This window comes from Macrobrachium nipponense, chromosome 4 (assembly GCF_015104395.2).
Source record: "Macrobrachium nipponense isolate FS-2020 chromosome 4, ASM1510439v2, whole genome shotgun sequence".
In the NCBI taxonomy this organism is placed as follows: domain Eukaryota; kingdom Metazoa; phylum Arthropoda; class Malacostraca; order Decapoda; family Palaemonidae; genus Macrobrachium; species Macrobrachium nipponense.
In genome coordinates this window covers 73,898,491-73,922,665 of record NC_061100.1, presented here as the reverse complement: position 1 = coordinate 73,922,665, position 24,175 = coordinate 73,898,491, and the positions used below count along the sequence as shown (strand labels likewise).

Below are 24,175 nucleotides of genomic sequence, written 5' to 3'. Positions count from 1 at the left end.
TTGACATCATCAGCCATTTCCCTTATCATGTAAGTCACTGCAAACCTGTCTAGAGATGATTGTGTGGGGGACGGACAGTTCTCTAAATTTGATTTCTATAATCTTCTTCTTCTTCTTCCTAGCTTAAACCCATTTTTATATGGGGTCGCCATTGCGAATGAGTCGTCTCCATCGATTTCTGTCCTGTGCCTCGTTCTCATTTATACCTTTCAATTCCATATCTTCCCCTACACAATCACGCCATCTCTTTCTTGGTCTTCCCTTCTTCCTTCTACCCTGCACTTCCATTTCCATCGTATGTCTTCCAACATGACGTTCCTCCCTTCGTAACAGGTGTCCATACCATCGAAGCCTTCCTTCCTCTATTTTCTTCGATATTTCAGCTACCTTTATCGATCTTCTTATATACTCATTTCTAATCCTATCTTCCCTTGTTACTCCCGACATCCATCTCAACATTCTCATTTCTGCTACATCCATCTTCTCCTCTGTTTTCCTCATACTTGCTGTTTCTGTTCCATATAACATTGCTGGTCTGACCACCGTCCTATGGAACTTTCCTTTCAATTTCAGAGGGACCTTCTTGTCACAGAGGACCCCTGATGCAGACCTCCAGTTATTCCATCCTGCCTGAATTCGGTGTCTCACCTCTTGGTCCATGCTTCCACTATCCTCTAATACGGACCCTAAGTACTTGAACTTCTGTACTTTGATTTCTATAATGCTCTGGGAAAACGAAAGCAACGAGATATAGTTCTTTTTCACAGCTTTCTTATCTGCCGAAATGAATTCAGGTTTATGACTATGATTATTCTGAATATTATATTTTTCATTCTATTAGAATCTGTAATATTGAAGAATTAATTCTGTAAATCATGCAAAATTTAATAATAAAAACGGTAGGATAATAGTGATATTGATAAGAGTAACAATGATAACTTAACGAGAACATTATTATTGTTTTTACTGTATTATTATTATTATTTTTGGGATTTATCACAGTCCCCCCAATTCGATTGGGTGTATTTATGGGGTTCCGGGTTGCATCCTGCCTCCTTAGGAGTCCATCACTTTTCTTAATACATGCGCTGTTTCCAAGAGCACACTCTTTTGCATTAGTCCTAGAGCTACTTCAGCCTCTAGTTTTTCCAGATTCCTTTTCAGGGATCTTGGAATCGTGCCTAATGTTCCTATGATCATGGGTGCAATTTCCACTGGCATATCCAATATCCTTCTTATTTCTATTATAAGGTCATGATACTTATCGATTTTCTCCCTTTCTTTCTCTTCAACTCTGGTGTCACATGGGATTGTGACATCAATGAGAGATACTTTCTTTTTGATTTTGTCAATCAACGTCACGTCTGTTTTATGTGCATGTATCACCCTACCTGTTCTGATACCATAGTCCCAGAGGATCTTTGCCTGAACGTTTTCTATTACTCCTTCGGGTTAGTGCTCATATCACTTATTACCGCAAGGTAGCTGGTGTTTCTTGAACAAGCTCCAGTGGAGGGCTTTATTATTATTATTATTATTATTATTATTATTATTATTATTATTATTATTATTATTAGTGGAGGGCTTATTGGAAGGAGACCCTCTTATAAACAAATTCTGTTGAATAAAATGAAAAATTTCAACGAATTGATCTCATTATTACCTTGGAGTTCTCTTCGCCAATTTTTAGATGGGTACCGTCAGAGAGAGGGTCCTTCATAATTGCAGGAAACCAAGGATGTATGTGAGCTACATCGACATCGATGACATCTTCGTCAGCGCCGACTCCCAGGACGAGACAGAGCAGCTGCGACGTGCATTCCACAATCACAGCTGCCTTTCCTTTACATAGAACACTGCCAAGACCGCTGCCTCCCCTTCCTCGACGTCTTTGTCGAATAGACCAGAGACGACCCTAGACTGGCATTGACCGTGTAGATTTCTCCCAATTTGAATATTGACCAGATATTAAGAAGTATTGCTTAGCCAGAGACGGGATTAATAAGAAACATAGGAAAGATATTACATAAGATTAATTGGCTGAATTCTGCTATTATTATTATTATTATTATTATTATTATTCTTTTTTTTCTATCACAGTCTTCCTATGCGATTGGGTGGTTTTTATAGCATGGGGTTCCAGGTTGCATCCTGCCTCCTTAGGAGTCCATCTTTTTTCTCACTATGTGTGCTGTTTATAGGAGCATCTTCTTTCCAACCATTATCCCTACATTAAGGGCTCAGTTACCTGATGCAATTTCTCCATTGCCTTTTATCAAAGACATCATCACAATCGTGACTCTCTTATCCCCTCTGTAATCTTTACTAATCCTGTCCTTTTTTATATATATTTCATCATTTTCCAATCTGTCAAACAGCAATATACCCATAATCCACTTCAACTTTCTCATCTCTGTTCTCTCAGGCTTTACTTCCTCTTTTCTTCTTAGAGGCCATGTTTCTGCTCCATACACTAACACTGGTCTTATCACTGTGTTATATATCTTGACCTTTAGCTTGACTGGAATTTTCTGTTCACATACCACTCCAGCTACCACTCTCCACTTTCCCCATGCAGCTTTTATCCTACTGTAAACTTCAGTAGATCCTAAGTATTTAAACTTTTCTGCTTGTTTTACAATTGAGCCTCTTCTGTCTTGTATTGCTATTCTGTCTTTATCTTCCCTACTGCTCAGCAAAACCTCTGTTTTATTCACAGTTACCTTTAACCTACCCTTCTCTAAAAACTCCTGCCACTCTCCAACCCTTCTCTGTAGGCCTTCCTCATTTTCAGCAGTAAACACCATAGCATCGAAGTATAACAATTCCCACAGCTCTTCTTTCCTGATCTCTTCACTCGACACATCCATGACCTGCACAAACAAAAATGGGCTTAATGCTGACCCCTGGTGTAATCCAGCACTAATTTCATAGTTTTCTGTTTCCCAAAGCGCTGTTATCATTTTTGTGCTCATTCTTTTATATATGATCTCAACCAGCCTAGCCAACTCATCTGTTCTCTTTACTTCTACCACATTTTCCTTCCAGTTGTTACTTACTATGATTCCAACTCCATTTACTCCCTTTTGTGACCTGCTGTAATATAGCTTATATCCATTTCCTATCTCTTTATTTCTACACCCTTTCCAGCTAGTCTTCTGCACAAACAAGAAATCTATCCTCCTCCTCTCCATCACATCTACTATCTCCCTCAGTTTTCCTGTTAGAGTACCTATGTTTCACGTGCTTACTCTTATCTTATTCTGATATTTTAACTCTGGCCCGAAGTTCATAATTGATGTCATATGGTTAACTAAAATTGTTATTTACTGGGCAAAGAAACGGACGATATATTACCCTAGTACTGTAAAAAGGTTGACTATGTCAACAATTTATTCACCAAAGAGAATTTTGGCATTTCTATTCCCCGACCCAAAAGTTCTATTCTTGCAATTATCTTCTAAGTTTAAAAACAGAAATTTCTTAAGCTAACTTCATGATGTTTGTTAGCTTTAAAGGGAGGGAATCTGTTGCAATGTTCAGGCATTTAACTGTATAGAAAAATAAGTCCTTTGGTGATTAAAAAAAATTTACTAGCATTACATCTCTTTCCTATTACACCACCCTAAATCTAAATAGAAAATCGTGACAAATCATTTACAACATTTGCTTATTAATGGTAATAATAAGCATAGTAAATATTAAGCAAATCTGTCATACTCAAAGATACTATAGAGTACACAAAGATATTCAAATCAGCCATATGAGACGTACCACGGCGCCAGTAGAGACATCTTGCGGTTGTAACCAAAATTAAAAAGCATGTCATCATAAACCCCAACCAATGGAAGCACAATTTCCAAGATGGTGGACGATTAGCGTCAATTGTTTATATACTGTGTTCGAAAGACATATTTTGGCTGCAGCCAAACTTTTGTTTTTGTGGATCACATTTTGAATTTACTAAAACATACCTGTTAACAATGAATATTATAGTTGCAATTTTAAAAAAGATACGACTGTACTGAGTGTGTAGCGCTGCCCAGAATTCATGACGTAAAGAGAAAATCTTGGATGCATGGCATTAAGAGAGAAAAAAAAAAAAAAAAAAATATATATATATATATATATATATATATATATATATATATATATATATATATATATATATATATATATATATATAAGTAAGTGAATACCACAGGAAAATGATAGTCAGAAATCGAAGTGCTTTCGTTTTTACTAAGACATTGACAATGTCTTAGTAAAGACGAAAGCGCTTGGATTTCTGACTATCATTTTCCTGTGGTATTCGCTTATTTAATGAAGTTACTTGCATCTACTGTGATTTTTTAAGCATATATATATATATATATATATATATATATATATATATATATATATATATATATATATATATGTGTGTGTGTGTGTGTGTGTGTGTGTGTGTGTACTTTCTACCAGCTAATTAATATGCGGCTATTAGACAGCATTTGAGACACTAAACTACCAAACAAGGCTAAAGCAAAGCTAGGTAAAGCATAAGTAAAGCAAGGGTAGCTGACACTGAACCCCATGCAGAGTTACGCAGTTGTGAAGTAGCCAATGTGCCTTGGCTGTGCGCTGACATTCACTTTTTTAAACTAAAACTAAAGATAATACCCCCAACTACATTATATATAGACTTGCAAAGTATTATATTGAACAGGAAGACATTTTTCCATGCCTACTGAGTCCTGATATGTGATTATTTAAGGTTTTTGACTGCCGTATTAGATACTATCTTTATATAAACTTTATGAAATCTTTAACAGAAATACATTTTACATTTGCTTGGTGACTCTCCCTAAACTATGTATAACCAAAGCAAATACATAAAAACATGACCAGGGGCACATGAATCTATTGTTAAATCCTTGACTGGTGGCCATCTTGAAAATGGCAGCTATTTTGGAATTTTGAGTGGATACCCAGTAGTTTTCAAAAATAGGAAAATGGAGAAGATATGTACCAAATTCCATGCTTGTATCATTAACTGAAATATTTTAATGAAAAAAAAAATTATCTGCTGCACTAAAAAAACAAATTCAATATATGGAAAGAAATCATTCAAGTGGAGATCGAACCATTTTTGTTGAGTCTCGCTGTGCTACAGATGGAACTTCCCATACTGACAGGAGAAATTACAATAATTCCTTGAAAAGGAAACTTGAGGTGAGCCAAATTGACATCATCTATCTTTGAGTCATGCTTGTTTTCTACTCCACCACTACTAACATATGATAGTAGATGGATGACAGGCCCTAGTGAAAAGGCTGAATTGCTTCACTAAGCAATCGGCTGAGGATGTCTCTCTCCCGGATACTTGTCATCCTGAACCTTTTCTCACGAAATGGTTTCTTCCCCATGTTTTTTAAGAAAAGCTTCTAGCGAGTTCTCTCCCAAGTTTAGTGGATTTTATGCATTTTTGGTTGACATAGTATATTTGTGGATGATAGCAAACTTGGGGATTTCGCGCCTGTTCTAAAGAGTGGCATATCTGCAGACTGCAGTAACAACAAGACAATCTCTATGATATGCAAATTGATGTATGGGATATAACAAGGTTTGGTCACCCTACACCAAGACCAATCATTCATCCAGTTCCATTGAGTCCCCTGTGGGCTGTACACCATCCATGTAAGTACATGAAGAAGGCACGAAGAGCCCCACTTACCCTTGGCTCAGCTCTCCTGTGCTGGCACCTGCTGTCAGTTCAAGCACAGCTAACTAAATCGACCACACACACACAGATATATATATAGATATATATATATATATATATATATATATATATATATATATATTATATATAGATATATATATATATATATATATATATATATATATATATATATAATATATATATATATATATATATATATAATATATATATATATATATATATATATATATATATATATATATATATATATATATACTATATATATATATATATATATATGTATGCCTGTATAACTGAATCACTGTAAAGGAAATTTAGAAATTTTCTTATAAAATAAAATTTAGTATATAACTCTAGCTGCTAGAAGGCAGGGCATTTTGGAATCCTTGGAATTTTGTTATTTCTTGATTCCTTGGGTTTTCTTTATTCAAAATTTTACTTCGTGTGGTGGTTTTTCTACTTCAACCAGTCTGCTTTCGAGCAACACAACAAACCCGTATTGACAGGTGTGGGACCCTAGTCAAGCGAGGTTTTATGATTCTCATGTAAATAATTCACGCCCAAGTCATGCTGAAAATAATGGACAGTGCCTAGACGGATATTTGGACAGTGCTTAGAAGGATATATGAGATAGCATAACATACCTTGAAGTCCAGTTACGTCGTACGTTCTCCTCTTGGATATGCTATTCCTCTCCTGGTAAATGTTCAGTGTTCTTGATCTTCGGCTTGACCTTCAAGATTAGATGCCATTCACCATTCTCATATCATACTGCAAGAGTGGTTCGATTTTCAAATAATTTGAAGACCCCTGCTTGGAACACCGCCAACGAATGTACTCTTATACACCATTTAATGCCTAAGTTGAGTATCGTATGTTTTTAGTTGATAATTATATATAATTACTTTTTATATGTTGGCTTTTTATAACATTCATTGTTTTCTTCTATGTTTGCCATTTATTGTGATCCCTTCTTCCTGTCGAACCTCAGATTTCTAGCTTTCTCGCTCCCTTACATATTCCCTTCTCCCTTACATTTGGTGCCCAGACCCGGGATTACATGTTGGCATTCATGGGGAAACATTGTTTGGCATAAACAACACTGAAATAGAACGTATATTATCCAATTTGGGCACTTAAGTTTAGCACTTATTTTTGGTTATGATTTGGAATTTTGTTTGTGTGTTCTCACGAGTATGGGTAATTGTGAAGTGGAATAGGCTTTCAGAGTTCTGGCGGGTTCACGTATCCCAGGTTCCCTAGTACTAGTGCTGTTTGCCGAGGATTTCCTGTTAGGTCAGGTAAGATATATCCCTTACCTGAGTGAGGTTAGTGGAGCTGTTTTAGTCAATTATAGGATAGATACTGTTAGATATTTTCTCGTATTTGTCTTGGTGTAAGCTAATCCCTCGAAGCTCTAAACTGTGGATAAGAATGAACTGAATTTAGGTGGTAGTTCAATCTGAATAATCAGTGATTTAGTGTAGATGAGTGAATTGATTGAGATTTGGCGTGAGTCTTAATTATAATCGTAATATTTTTTTTCTTATACAATTTTTTTTTTCACCATTATTAAACATGGCTAGTTCCCTGAGTGAATTAACTTTTGAGTTTTGGATTAAGATAGGTAAAGAGTTACAGTTGAGTGGCAAGGAATTAATGACTTTTGCTGATACCAACTTTAAGGAAAGACTGAGCATAGAAAATAAAAGGATAGAACGAGAAGAAATGAAAGAAAAGGAGAACCGTGAAAGGGAGGATAGATTGTTAGATAGAAACAGTAAGAAAGAAGAGGAGGACAGGAAACTAGAATATGAAAGACTTGAATTAGAAAATAAAAAGTTAAGTAGCCTCCATAGTGTATGAAAGTGGTGAAGACATTACAGCTTATCTGATAAGGTTTGAAAATTTAGCAAAGCTGAGTGGATGGCCTAAGGAATTATGGGCACCTAGGTTAGCTCTTTTATTTTCGGGTGATGCACTTAATATTTACTCTACTCTACCTGATGAGGTTTGCAAGGATTATGATAAATTAAAAGATGCTATTTTGAAAGCATTTCGTAAAACTACAGAACAGTATCGTAGAGAATTTAGGTATGCTAAATTTAAAGATGAAAATTTTATGCAGTATCTTACTAACCTTTACTGCTCTTTTGACTGGATAGATAGTGCTAAAATTGACAAGAACTATGACAGTCTGAGAGATTTCATTGTAACCGACCAATTTATGTCTGCCATTCCTAAATATATTAGGTTATTCCTTATGGAACAAGGTTTTACTAATGCTACAGAAATGGCAAGAAAGGCTGATTTATATTGTGGAGCTCATGATTGCTATCCTAACAGAACTAGAGAAAAAAAATAGCAATAAATCTTTGAGGAAGAAAGTCCAAATGGAACAAAAACCAGAAACTAAAGCTACCTTCATTCCAACTAAAGATAAAATTCAAATGAAGAATCCAATTTGCTTCACTTGTTGTGACCGTGGACATAATGCAAAAAATTGTCCCAAGTCTCCCAAAGCAGAGGAGGTAATTAAGAGGTGTTTAACAGGTAATGATCGTAATCTTGGCCCCTTCTGTGCAGGTAAAGTTAATGGGCTTAATGTTTCTACAATTTTGAGAGATACAGGTTGTACTTGCATCATAGTGTCAGACAAAATTTTTCCAAATATCCAACCTGATAAACTACCTAAATGTACAGTTTCTGATTACCTAGGGCGAAAAAATTATTTTCCTGTTACTCGAGCGTTTCTTGATTGTCAATTTTTTAAGGGGTGGACAGATGTAGTAGTTGCACCTATTGATTGTTGTTCGGTTATGATTGGTAATGTTAAAGGAGCTACTTTGCCAGATTCTAAAGATACTTTCCATGTAGCGAGAGAAAAGTGCGATTCAGTATCTGTAGTCACCAGATCTAAGTCTAGTAAGGAATCTAAAAGAATTCCTGTACATCCTTTGTTACTACCTGCTGTAAAAGATTTAAACGTTAATAACAGTGATTTTGTGAAATATCAAGAAGAGTGTGCTACTTTGAAGGATATTAGGGATCATGCTAAGGATGGTACAGTTTTCACTCGTAAAAATCATACGTACACTTTTGAATATGACAATAACATTTTATTAACGAGAATCTTAGACTCGACTAATAGTCAACTTGCGTGCAAGTCTTTCTAGTCGTACCTAACCAGCTTAGGAATATAGTCTTAGAAGTAGCTCATGAGTCCCCCTTCTCAGGCCATTTTTCTCATAGAAAAAGTTATCAGAAAATTTCTTCACTTTACTTCTGGCCAGGCATGACTGTTGACATTTATGACTTTTGTAGGAGTTGTGATGTATGTCAGATGTTTGCTTCAAAGGGTAGGCTAAAAAAGGCAGAACTAGTTAAAATGCCTGTGATTTCCTTACCTTTTGAGAAAGTAGCAGTGGATATCGTTGGGACTATAAAGCCTGGATCATCTTCAGGTTGCTCTTATTTATTAACTCTTGTAGATTATGCTACTTCCTTTCCAGAAGCAGTCCCCCTAAAAAATATAGCTTCTATAGATATAGAAGAGGCACTAGTGACCATCTTCTCTAGGGTAGGAATTCCTAAAGTCATTGTTTCCGACAGAGGGGCTCAATTCACTTCAGACTTGATGGGTAAGGTGTATGAGCTAATTGGTATAAAACCTGTGTTTACCACTCCGTACCATCTGATGGCTAACGGAAAAATAGAGACAGCACTCCATCCTAAAATCTATTTTAAAGAAGTTATGCTATCTTAGACCTAACGAATGGGATAGGTATCTTCCTTGTGCTCTTTTTGCAATGAGAGAGATTCCTACAGACACTAGCGGTTTCTCTCCATTTAAACTTTTATATGGGCGCCAAGCTCGAGGTCCATTGGGCATATTGCATGAATTGTGGTCAAATGGAAAGATTTCGGATGATACGCAAACTTGCTACCAATTTCTTCTTGATCTTCGTTCGAGACTAGAAGAGACTGCTCAAATTGCAGCAGAAAATACAAAAGTTGCTATGAAACAATATAAAACTTACTTTGATGCTCATAGTTCTAATAGATCTTTTGTTACAGGTGATGAAGTTCTAGTAATGCTGCCGGATACGTATAACAAGCTGTTATTAGCTTGGCAAGGTCCTTAAAAAGTTCTAAGAAAATTAAATAAAGTAGATTATGTTTTGGATGTAAAAGGAAAAGCTAAAGTTTTCCATGTTAATCTTTTAAAGAAGTATGTTAGAAGATCTATGTTTTGCTTGAATACTTTTGATGGTTTATCATCTAGAGAAGTACTAGAAGAGGTTACTTCATCTAATGTGATGGTTAACTTTTGTATTGTTGAAGATACTTCTGGTACAGAACTACCAACAGTAGGTTCTGAAACTTCTCTAGGTTCTGAAACTTCTAAAGATCTTTACCAACTTGGTGAATCTTTAACTAGTCCAATGATTACAGAATTAAAAGTAATTTTAAGTAAATTTGGAAAGATTTTCTCAGATATCCCTGGCTGTACTTCTACGGTTATGCATACAATTAGACTTAAGACTAATGAACCTCTAAAATCAAGGCTTTACCCTGTTCCTGTCCAATTGAGTAATGAATTTGAATCTGAAGTTAATAATTTACTTAAGCTAAGTATCATAGAACCTTCTGATTCCCCTTATTGTAATCCTGTTGTCATGATTAAGAAACCTGATGAGACTTATAGGTTAGCACTAGATTTCCGTGCATTGAATTCAACAACTGTCTTTGATTGTGAGTCAATGCCACTAATTGATAAAGATTTCTTTAAGTTTACAGGTGCCATTTACTTTTCAGAAATAGATATTACTAAAGCTTACTACCAAATTGTTTTGCATCCGAATAGCCGTCAATATACTGCCTTCCAGACCTCTAAAGGATTGATGCAATTCACTAGGATGCCTTTTGGGTTATCCACTGCTTGTGCTTCGTATATCAGACTTATGAGAAGAGTTTTTGAGGGTGTCAAGGGAATAAGTTTATACTTTGATAACATACTTATTTTCTCAAAGGACTGGCCAGAACACCTTCAGATTTTGAATAATGTATTAACTTCACTTGAGATACATGGTTTAACTGCTAAGCCATCGAAATGTCGTTTTGGTTTACCTTCCATAACCTACTTAGGTTTTAAGATTTCTAAGAATTGTATTTATCCAGATCCAGATAAGTGCAGTAAAATCATGGAAATTAATTATCCTAAGTGCAAGAAAGAACTTCAGTCCTTTTTAGGTACTTGCAATTTTTATCAAAGATTTATCCCTAATATTTCATCAATTACTTCTGACCTCTCAAAGTTACTTAAGAAAAACCAGCCCGATAAATTTGAGTTATCTATTGACCGTAAACGGCAGTTTGACACCCTGAAGCATTATTTTGAATCTGATCTAGTTTTAAGATACCTGACATAACAAAAACTTTTGTTGTTTGCAGTGACGCCTCCCAGAATTGCATTGGAGCTGTTTTACTGCAGTATTGGAATAACGTTCCGCATCCAATAACCTATGCTGGAAGAAAATTAAATAAATCCAAACTAAATTATTCAGTTATTGAAAAGGAATGTTTAAGTTTGGTTTTTGCCATTAAAAAATTTGAATATTACCTTGTCGGTAAACATTTCATTGTTGAATGTGACCACAGACCTTTGTCTTACCTTGAACATTTTAAAGGCAAGAATGGGAGATTGTTACGTTGGTCACTATATTTACAGCAATACAAATATACTGTAGTGTATATTAAGGGAATAGACAATATCTTTGCTGATTTCATAAGTAGATGCTGGGTATAATGAGAATCTTTAATAGAATTTTAATACAAATATAATGACTTATATTTGTCTTAGTGCGGGGGTATGTAAAGGAAATTTAGAAATTTTCTTATAAAATAAAATTTAGTATATAACTCTGGTCGCTAGAGGGCAGGGCATTTTGGAATCCTTGGAATTTTGTTATTTCTTGATTCCTTGGGTTTTCTTTATTCAAAATTTTACTTCGTGTGGTGGTTTTTCTGCTTCAACCAGTCTGCTTTTGAGCAACACAACAAACCCGTATTGACAGGTGTGGGACCCTAGTCAAGCAAGGTTTTATGATTCTCATGTGAATAATTCACGCCCAAGTCATGCTGAAAATAATGGACAGTGCCTAGACGGATATTTGGACAGTGCTTAGAAGGATATATGAGATAGCATAACGTACCTTGAAGTCCAGTTACGTCGTACGTTCTCCTCTTGGATATGCTATTCCTCTCCTGGTAAATGTTCAGTGTTCTTGATCTTCGGCTTGACCTTCAAGATTAGATGCCATTCACCATTCTCATATCATACTGCAAGAGTGGTTCGATTTTCAAATAATTTGAAGACCCCTGCTTGGAACACCGGCAACGAATGTACTTATTGTCTCTTATACACCATTTAATGCCTAAGTTGAGTATCGTATGTATTTAGTTGATAATTATATATAATTACTTTTTATATGTTGGCTTTTTATAACATTCATTGTTGTCTTCTATGTTTGCCATTTATTGTGATCCCTTCTTCCTGTCGAACCTCAGATTTCTAGCTTTCTCTCTCCCTTACATATTCCCTTCTCCCTTACAGTCACGAAAGTTAGGAATGTGATAAATCCGTAAATAAAGTTATATGCCACGAGGGAAAATAAACAACAGAGTATCCGCGAGATCTTTCGATGAACTGACATACATGAGGAAATGACGATACACGAAGGGTCATATAACTGACAGATAGGGATTATAAAGAGATTAGTACCTAGAATCCGACACCCCTGGAAGATGAGTAACCTTCCCAAACAAGCAAAAACATGGGTGCAATTAAAAGTTTAAGACAATCTGCTTAGACACAAGATATCTTCGTTGTATATGTATATTTAATATGTATTGTGAATATGTATTGTGAATATGTTTTTGTTTACCAAAGTTCTGAATAGCTGTCACCTATAATAATCGTATAATTGTCTTGCCCTTGTGTCTGAGCAGATTGTCTTAAACTTTTAATTGCATAACTCAAGAGCAGCCCAGCCATTTTGATCAGTGAAATTGAATTTAGACTCTTACTGTGTGCTTTGCATTATAGTCTCCACAAATTAAGCTTTTGAATCCTATGACTGAGATTTATTAATCCTCTCCAAACAACATTCATATATCTTAGAATCGTAAACAGGAAATACATAAACATGTAGATCTTACTATTTCACTCTGTTATTAAGAACAAATGTTCCTTTATCACAAAACTAGTGTTGTTTTTTGTTGTTGTTGTACATAATGAATTTACATTTCTAGACTAGAAAACTGTCTAATCCTTTTCATCAATAAAACTCACGATTTTAGAAGAATGGGATAAAAAAATAATAGAAATATGAAACTGTAAGAAGGCAATCTAATATGGGGGAAAAATTATGAAAACTAAGAAAGTTATATACATATTTATATATATTATACATACATATATATATATATATATATATATATATATATATATATATATATATATATATATATATATATATATATAAACTATAATTAGAACCATTTATCTCTCTAGAGCGTGTCTAAGTATGTAGCGGTTTTGTATCATTCAAGTCATCTTGGGACTTGTGCAAATTTTTTTTTCTGAATAATATTTTGCAAAAAGCGGATTCATTCTTTATACTATGCAATATCGCTGTATTTCAGCAGTAAGTATAATCGGATATAGCATAATTAAACGGTTTACTCTATGGTATTTACAACGAAAGCATAAGCTGCTTTTCCAAAACGTATTTCCATTTGCTTTTTCAAAATCGTTTATATTTTGAAGAAACCTAGCAATAAAATTATATTTTTCATATGTGAAATGCTTTTGCTAATAAATATACAATTTTAAGAATATCCTATCAATAGCCAAATTCCCTCACTGTCTTGCCACCCAGCCAAAAGTCTCATGAAACACCAGACTCCTGACCCTTTATCCCCCTGTAAAATACTGCTGATAATTATAATTGTCTCCAATGTCCTGTGGAAACTAAAGGACTCTCCTCCTCAGGTTGTGACGTAGGTTTACACGAGGCTACTCCGAGGTTCGATATTCCTGATGAAGACCTTAATCCTTTGCAGATAACTGGCACCGTCCATATCCATATAGTCAATTCTAGAGCCAATATGACTGGTGGGTCAGTCACTTTGAAACATTTTATGTAACATTGTAGAAGAAAAAGTCTTATGTATTGTTGCTTTACTGATGTCGCCTTCATCTGGGCAGAAAAACTTAAAAAAAAATCTTAAGTACTACAATAACTTGATAGCTCTAACCTTACTGGATTTCATAATGTCGTAAGGCCCCGATGATTTATAAATAGATGTTTACGAAAATCAATTATCCCTGGTCAAAATATGTGACCACAAAGGCAAGACAGGGCATCATTGATACATTTATCAGGAAGGACTCACCCATATTTCTCTATGGAGAACCACCATTGAAGATATCAATTATTGTGCAAAGATCATCATGAGCATTGGGCTGTCTAACAGTAAACCAATATGTCAATGGCTTACTAATGAAAACAGTAGCTTCCATTTTTTTTTTTTTTTTAAGTCTGGACAATATCATTCTTTTCTCTTGATTATATTTAATAAGAATTCTACTTCTCTGCTAGCACTCATTATTAGTTTCAATTCATGAATGTATTAAGCTTCAAAGATGTAAAATTCATATCTTTAATTGAAGTATTGTGGTTGCCAACTGGACCATCTCAGGCTGTTACAACAGGCCTAAAACAGACAGATTGCTGTTATATCAATGAACTTTGAGGGCATACCTTCCACACACACACACACACACACACACACACACACATGCATATATTGTAAAGAGGGCGTCTTTTCAATGTTTTTATTATCATTTAATGACTTGCTAAGTTCCCATGTATATCAATTAATGTAGAATGCTCTTGTCTTTCTGCCAATATAAGTATCAAGTGTACACACAGACTGTGTCTGTGCATATTATCATTTATATGTCTATAAAAAAGCACAAATTGTTGATCTCAGCATTTGGAGCTCTGTCACCCTGACCCAGGTACTACATGTCCATCTGCACCTGTCATTGTGTGCCCCACGCTCGGGCAACAAAGCATTAGTACCCAGATACCTGTCAATGTATGTCCTCACAACTAGTGACCTCCCAAATTTGGCCTTGCAATTAACAGACTCACTGAGGCCACTTACCTTCAGAAAACCTTTAACGGAATCACACGACGACACAAAGTCTAGGCCTCTGAAAGCTCCTCATTACAGCACACCTTTCCAGGTATGTTCTGGCATCTTTGAACAGTTTGGTTCCCACCATTAACGACACATGCTGACCACATTCAGAAGTCATTAACAGAACCACACAGCATCTAGTCTGTGTGGTACACAGTTCTTCAGACGACACTCGGATCCTCCACAACACTTTCGCGTCCACAAGGGTATCAATCGGCCATACAGTCAAACTGCCACCATTCTCACAACAGAATACGGCATCATGGTTCCTGCAGGTGGACATCAGGGTAGCATGAATCACAGACGGGGGAGCATAGGCTGAGATCATCATGAGGACGCTTTTGGAGGAGGTCTTCAGCCGCATCAACCCATGATTGGACACACTAGCCGCTCAGATAGCTTACAAGTCTCTAAAGAATAAACTTATCGGAACATACTCCCTTCCCATTTCAGTGAGGGCCACCCGAATCCTCAATTTCCACCTTCAGAGGAGGACCGCAACTGCACACCCGATGTCACAGCTGTACTGGTGGCCACTAACATGAGTGCCATACGCTGCTACGGGACCCGAACTCTCAAGATATCCATCCTGGGCCACACCTATGACTGGCCCTTCTTGATCGCGGAGGTCAAGGTTCCTCTGCCGAGGGCTGACTTCCTGGTGCATCACAGGTGGATGTGGGCCGCAAACGTTTACTAGACACAGGGACCTGCCATTCTCGACCACTTGCAGCCAGACCGGACCTATCTGCCGTGTGCTCCCTTATGCCACACAAGTACAACGTCCTCCTGTGACAGTTTCCAGACATCTTCAAACCAGAACGGTATCAGGTGTCAGGAAACCTTGGCCAAACAGGGAATCTACCATTACACCTCCACTACGGGACCTCCAACACATGCCAAGTTCTGCTGTCTGCCACCAAAGAGACTCCAGGGTGCCAAATGCGCGTTTGCAGACTTGGAACAGATGGTAATCTGCAGAAATGCATCAAGATCATGGGCATCTCCTCTCCATATGGTGAAGAATCTGATGGTACCTAGAGGCCCTGTGGGGACTATTGCTGCCTGAACCTTGTGACAACGTCGGACCACTACCCTCTTCCGAACATGCAGGACCTCACCAGGTCCCTGTACGGGGCCAAGGTCTTCATGAAAATGGACTTACTCAGGTCCTACTTCTAGGTTCCTGTACACCCCGATGACATTACTAAGATGGCTAACATCATGAAATTCAGGACGTACACGTCCTCTTACTCGATTTTCAGCCTCTAAAACGCCAGGGCTACCTTCCATTGCCCAATGGAAAACATCCTGGGCAATCTAACTTTCTGTGTCTGCTACGTGGATGACATCCTTGTCTTCTCCAAATCCCCAGAAGAACACATGAACCACATACAGGTGGTCCTGATTCATCTCCAGAAGAACGTATTGTTCATCCGTTTCGACAAATGCATCTTAGGGGCGGAAATGGTACATTTCCTTAGCCACAAGATCTCCCATGGCCTCAAAAGGGGCCGCAGTGAATGAGTTCCCAACGCCAGGGATAGTCAAGCCCCTGCAGTAATTCATCAGCATGGTGAACTACTATCGCCAATTCATGCCGGACTTCACCTGTATCATGTATCCCTAGACAGAATTCCTGAAGGGGAAGCCAAAGAAGCTGAAGTGGGAAGCCCCCCAGCAACAGGCCTTCGAACTAATGAAGGCATCCCTCACCGAAGCCGCCACATTGGTATACCAGGATCACAATGCACCCCTGAGACTTACCACCGATGTCAGCAACGTCGCCTGCGGAGCTATGTTGGAACAGATTGTGATTGGTTCCCCTCAAACACTCACAATCTTCAGCTTAGAGCTCAAGCCACAGGAGACCCGCTACATTATGTCTACCAAGCCGCACAGCACTTCAGGTACCTCCTAAAAGGCACCCCATTCACCATCATGACGGGCGACCAGCTGCTGGTCCACACATTCACGAAGGCGAGAGATGTATGGTCAGCAAGACAACAGCACCATCTGGCAGCCACTGCTGTGGTTTGGCTGCACCATCAACTAAGTCCCAGGCAAGAGGAACCCCATGGCCGATGCCCTGTCAAGAATTGAGATCAACTCCATCCACCTACGGATTGACTACGAAGATCTGGTACGGGAACAGGCCCCTGATCCTGAAGTGCCAGCCTACCGCATGTTGCTTACCGCACTAAAGGGAGAAGACGTCCCTGTAGGTCCATCTGGCTCAATGCTCCTCTGCGACACCAGCATGGGCCGCCCTCACCTATTGATGTGATACATGAAATGTCTCATCCATCAGGACAAATGACGATGCAGCTGATGATGGAAAAATTTGTGTGGCACGGGATCAGGAAGGACATAAAGGGAGTGAGCCAAAAGGTGTGTGGCTTACAAACAAGCAAAATCAGTCAACACACGGAATCAGGCACGGGGGATTTCCCACATCCCAGGCGATGGTTCGGTCACATCCACATCGATGTCGTGGGCCCTTTGCCTCAATTGGGGGACGCCAGATACCTCCTGACTATCATCGACCGATCCACAAGGTGGACCTATGACAGAAGCCACTACTACCGCATGTGTGGGGGCCCCTCTTTCAAGCTGGATCAGCCGTTTTGGCATACCAGATGACATCACCACACACTGGGGCCTCCCTGGCTCATCTGATGGGAACAACGCTCCACGGCACCACCTCATACAGCACTGCAGCCAACAGCATGGTGGAGAGGACCCACCGCTCATTAAAGACTGCCCTGATGATGCACTGCATGGACGAGAACTGGAAGACGCAGGTACCCTGGGTCCTGCTAGGTTTACACACAGCACTGAAAACTATCGGCAAGGCATCACTTGCAGAGAAAGTTTACGGCAAGGCATTAACCATACCTGGCTAATTCTTTCACACAGATGCGGCTGATCAGGTACATCGATTGCAAATCTGTGGGAAATTGCAGGAAAGTTCATGCCCTGCCTGTAAACTTTCTCCAACAGGACCAAACACTTCAAGCCCAGAGGTTTGGATACCTGCGAACATGTCTTCGTGAGGAATGACGCCCACCCCACCCCTTCTCAAGTGATGAGACTCTATCGGGGGCCATACCGCATCGTTAGCTGAACAGACAAAGCCTACCTGGTCATGATAATATGGCCGTGAAGAGCGGGTCTTGATCGACAGGTTGAAACCCGCCTTCATGATGGACGATGACGACACCAGGGAAGAAACTAGCAGGTGCTCCAGAGTACCTCCACAAAACAAGGCAGCTCCTGAAGCCCCTGGCGCGCCCAAAAGCGGCCAAGGACAGCTACGAATGACAGTCAAAACCCCAAGGCGCCGCACCAGGGGAGGCTATTCATCAATCATGTGATAAATAGTGTTTCCATTAGTTGGGACTTATAACATCATACTTTTTAATTTTGTTTACAGCCACCAGTGCTGGTGCTGTGGTATGGCTCATGTGGCTAACTTGAGTACGTTTATACACTCTATAGTATCTTTGATATATATACGCACACACACACACACATATATATATATATATATATATATATATATAATATATATATATATAATATATATATATCTATATATATATATATATATATATTACATATATCATATATATATATATATATATATATATATATATATATATATGTAAATATATATTTACATATACATTATATATATATATACTATATATATATATATATATATATATATATATATATGTATCTATATATATATATATATATATAATATATATATATATATATATATATATATATATATATATATATATATATATATATATCTATATATATATATATACTATATATATATATATATATATATATATATATATATATATATATTATATATATATATATATCTAGTATATATATATGATTTTATTAATATATATATATATATATATATATCATCATCTTATATATATAATATATAATTATAATTATATATATATTTATACTCATATATATAATATATATATATATTTATAATTAATATAATATCATCTACTTTAATATATATATATATATCTAATTATATACTCTATATATATATATACTCTATATATATATATCATATAGAGATATATATATATATATATATATATATCTATATGTAAATCTATGATATATATATATAGATATGAATATATATATACATATATATCTATCTATATATATATATATATATGTATATATATCTCTATATATATATATATATATATATATCTATATACAAAACAATGCAAAGAGGAAAAAAGCTTAATGTATCTTTTTTATTGCTAATGTTTAAAGACAGTGGTCTCATATTCAAGGCTGGAAAAGGAAAACCAAAAACATGTACATTACAAACATTCCAACAAGGTTAACATAAATCATCAAAATACAATAAGCACAGACAAAAACTAAAAACAAAAACTGTTTTAAAGATTAAATAAAAACGATTTAAGACAAACCTTACAACCCGAGGTTCTGTTGCTGATAGATTTCTCAGTTGAAAAGTCGAGATAAACCAAGGACGGAGAAGAGTGGGTGGTCTAAGCAATGTATAAAGGAGCTGCTCTAGCTTTATTGATTCTTGGAACAAGGTGCTTAATCAATGGCCAAGGAGTCGAGTGTGGGGAGATGGTTTTCATTGGGCTCGACATAGTAGTTAATTTTTCATTTGCATATTTGTGTATGGTTTCCATTATTTGAAAGGGCAGGGCTAGAAAGCTTACTCTTTGTGTTGTAACTGATACCTATAAGTAAATCACATCGTGCATTGAGCACCCAGCAAGTGTCTCCCACGTAAGTCTGTTCATTGCACCAACAGCAAGTATATATAAGTAAACCAGAGCAGACGGCATTAAAGTTGGTAGTTTTTCCTTGTGTCGAAAAATCCATCTATAGTTTTTTTTTATTCCATCGAGATGAATTTGACATCAGCTTTTGGGAAATGTTTGCTCATTATCTTCCTTAATTATGGTATAAATGTGGTATCATAAGTGTATGGGAAGCTGATATAATTCAGTTTTGAAGCCTAATTTACCGGAGATGATGGCTGAAAGGCTTTCTGTAGGGCCTTTCTGAACTAAAGAATAGGGCACTTGAATAGCAATTGGTCTTAAGAAAATCATGTAGGAAATTAATTTAATTATGAAATAAATCTTGAAGTCAAGTCCGTTACCCTGTGAAGAATTCTTGATAATGAAGTAAGCTTAAAATTACGTGTACAGGAACTATAAAAGTTTTGCCCAAAAATCTGTAAATGTGGCCTTACGAAAAGTTCCCGTGCTGAAACCATCATTCTCTCGTATGATCAGGGTGTCTAGAAAGTGTAATCTATTATTATTTTCTTTCTCAAATGTAAATCTTATATTAATGAGTGAGGCGTTTGCCTTTTATAAGAAAAACTCACACTGATGTTGGTCCCTAAAAAGTAAGAACGTGTCGTCCACACTTGTAAGGTAAAATAACAGCTTAAAGGACAAAGGACAATTGTCCTATGGTTACTCTTCAAACGAACATAAAAATTTCTGCAAAGGTGCAGCTCATTGGGTTACCCATGCCGAGGCCGTCATCATGAACGTAAACGTCATCGTTAAAAAGGACAACTTTGTCCTGTACAGCCAATTCAAAAAGTTTTTTTTTTTAATCGTCTTTAATAAAACACTGGAACACATCATCATTCCCAAAAATGTTCTTCAGTATAAAGTCAAAGGTTTCATCAACGGGAACATTTATGAAATCTATTTGATTTCTAAAGAATTGCTGAGTTTATATTCGTTCTTAAAGCAATGGAACTATAAATTTAGCTATCTTATGATGTGTCGTTTTATAGGAGGAGAGGATAAGTCTCACTGGGCTGTGATTTTTATGCACCTTAGGCAAACTATGAAATAATATCAAAAGATGAACCACTATTTTGTCTTATTGCTTTCCTGTCTCTGAGCGATCTTCAGAATCGATTAATTCTACCTTTGTTTTTGAAGATTATTTTGTATTCTTTTTGGCTTATTTTATGGAATTGGCTGTTATCAGGTAGAACATCTTCCATTTTATTAACATAGTCCTTTTTGTTTAGAATAACGGGACCTTCACCTTTATCAGGTTTGTGATACTAGTAAACATCCCCTACTATGAGATTCAGGGTCTCTGTAACACGGTTTTTTGGACTTTGCTCCTTGTCAAAGCATCGGATGTAGCTGAAAGTTGACATATGTATATTTTACAACCACACACAAATTTTGTCAGCATTATCCATAACCTAAACCCGATAGTTTTCATTTTTATAGAGTAAAAATGATCTAGCCGACGCCATGGCCAATGATTACGAGCCAAGAGTCGAAAAACATTCATTACGTAAGCAAGGTAAACAAACACCGTTTGACTAAATGTTGTCCCGCCCATCCACCAAACAGAAATGCCATCGGCTCTGAAACCCAAAAACTTTATGAATGGCGGAACGATACATAGATGTGGGTGGGGTATCTGTGCTAGCGTAGTAATACTACTGTAGCAGTAGTGCCGCAACAGTATAGCAGTAATATACATGAATTAAACGTTTAGACCAACTGCTGGGATCCTTGAGGATCATTTAGCACTTCTTACAACTATAGCCAGAAGTTAAATTTTCTAATCCAACAATGCCATGGTAGCCTTCAGTGTTATCCTGAATTATAACGAGGCGAAAGTGGGTGGAGCCTCATGAAGTCACCATTCTGACGATAATTATTGGTGAAGGTTTAAAGCCAATATACGGTACCGGCTATTTTTTTCAGTAAATAGGTAGATAGCCAATAAATAAAAATTCCTTGACATTGGATATAGCAGTTATCAAATCAAGCTTGTCTACTATGTTTTTGGTAATTACCAACTATTCCCTACATCTTGTCAATCTGATTGTGACCTATAAAGTAGACTGTAATTTCTTTGGAAACTTATTTTGGGAGTTAGATTAATAATCGAAGTGTTTTTGTATTTATTAACGTACTTTGTTGGTTTGTTCATTATGACAATTATCAGTGGGGGGGTTCCAGAGTTCATAAAGGTGTACTGCTTTGCTTGTATTTAAATTTGTATGTCATTGTTGCCAGAGGTTTAGCCTTCGTTACGTATAGCCAATCATCCATCGAGAAAGAGGGAAGAAATGATGTCATAAGTTACGTAACGAGTGCGTTCGAAACCTTTTCTCTGAGTAAGTTGGCCCGTCTTCAAAAAAGGTCACTTTTACATTATAAGTACCAAATTTATTCAACCTACGTAGTGCAGAATACACTCAAATTTATGTTGTTATATAATATGTATTTTGAATAAGCGATATTTATGAAATGCATAGATAAAAAGTTATTGCGAAAAAACCGTGTTACAGAGGCCCTGAATCTCATAGTAGTAAATTCAAGCAATGAAATACCAGGTCTTCTCCTTTGCTTAGTTTTTTAAGGTTGTACTCGAATTATTTATGTTAAAAAAAGGGTTCATCTTATTTTTTTCGAGACAAAGAACAGTTACTCACTCTAGTGCCGTCCTGCCTAGTTTACTTATAATACTTGCTGTTCGTCCAACGGACAGATTTGTTTGGGAAACACAGGGAGTAAGCTTTCTAGCCCTGTGTTTTCAATTATTATAAACCATGCATAAATATGCAAATGAAAAATTAAATACGATGAATTTAAGATAATTTTATTGAGCCCCAAAACACAAACCGCTACTCGAATCCTTGATCATTTTAAGCAACTTGTTCCAATCTTAAACAACAAGCTACAGCAGTTCCATTGAAGCATTGCTTAGAACGCCCGCTCTTCTCCGTCCTGCCTTTATCTCGACTCCTTCTCTCACAGGCAAATCTTTCAGCAACGGAACCTAGTATTGTATGTTTTCTCCTAAATATTTTTTACTTGGTCTTTAATGCATTGTATTTTTTGTGCTTATTGTATGCTGATGATTTATGTTAATGTTGCTGGACAAATTTGTAACGTATTGTTTTTGGTTTCCCATTTTCAGCCTTGAAGACGAGACTACAGTCTTGAAACATTGGCGATAATAAAGAATCCCAATGTATTGATCTGTCATGCCTCTTCACCTTGCTATACGATGGGACCTAACCGCGATCTCTATTTGCAGGATATATATATATATATATATATATATATATATATATATATATATATAGATATATATATATATATATAGTATATAGTATATATATATAGATATATCAACTATATAGATATATATATATATATATATATATATATATATATAATATATAACTATATATATATATATATATATATATATATATATATATATATAGGTATAGTATATATATATATATATATATATATATATATATATATATATATAGTTATATATACTATATATATATATATATATATATATATATATATTATATCTATATATATACATATATATATACTATATATATATATAATATATATATATATATATATATATATACTATATATATATATATATATATATATATATATATATATACTATATATATATATATCTGGTTTTTCCTTATAGCTCTGCACTCTGCACGATCAGTAAATGGTGATATAGCATAGCTTTTTACAAAATCAGGAGAGCACTAAATAAAAGGTGAATCCATAGTTAGGTGTGTAGTTCTTAATTAAACGAAATGTTCCCAAGTATATGAGGCTTCGTTTTATTATTCCCTCCGTACTCGAGTTGGTAAATCTCTGGCCAGGTGTTGCAATGAACTTTTCTCTTTAGTTGATATTTCCCGTCCACAGTGTAGACTTCATCTAAGACTTATGAAGGCGGAAGATTGGTAGTGTTTCCATACTGATTACTGTGCGGGACCAAGAGGATTTTGGGAAGGGAGGGATAGTTTGAAACCAAAATTGTGAGTTCAGTGGTATATATATATATATATATATATATATATATATATATATATATATATTATACATAATATATATATATACATATATATATATATATATATATATATATATATATTGTTCTGATCTGCTGTTCACTCCTGGAAAATGTAGTTTAACACCGAAAAAATTTGGCTTTGAATGAAGGAACGAGAGATCATAACAAAGAAAAGAGAACAAAAACTATGGTAGAAGGTTGATATTACTGAGGAAGGAGGAATTT

The 24,175-nt window shown here is 36.1% G+C and overlaps 1 protein-coding gene across 1 annotated transcript; it reads right to left on the bottom strand.

Annotated features, from left to right (window-relative positions):
- Positions 1–2,240: 2,240 nt before the first annotated feature.
- LOC135211401 (uncharacterized) lies at positions 2,241–2,963 on the bottom strand. Its single transcript, XM_064244713.1, has one exon. The coding sequence runs from the start codon at positions 2,961–2,963 to the stop codon at positions 2,241–2,243; it is 723 nt and encodes a 240-aa protein (XP_064100783.1).
- Between the last annotated feature and the right edge of the window lie 21,212 nt (positions 2,964–24,175).

Excerpts from the sequence above, each read along its gene's own strand:
- LOC135211401 (XM_064244713.1), bottom strand. The coding sequence starts at position 2,963 with ATGATAACAGCGCTTTGGGAAACAGAAAACTATGAAATTAGTGCTGGA.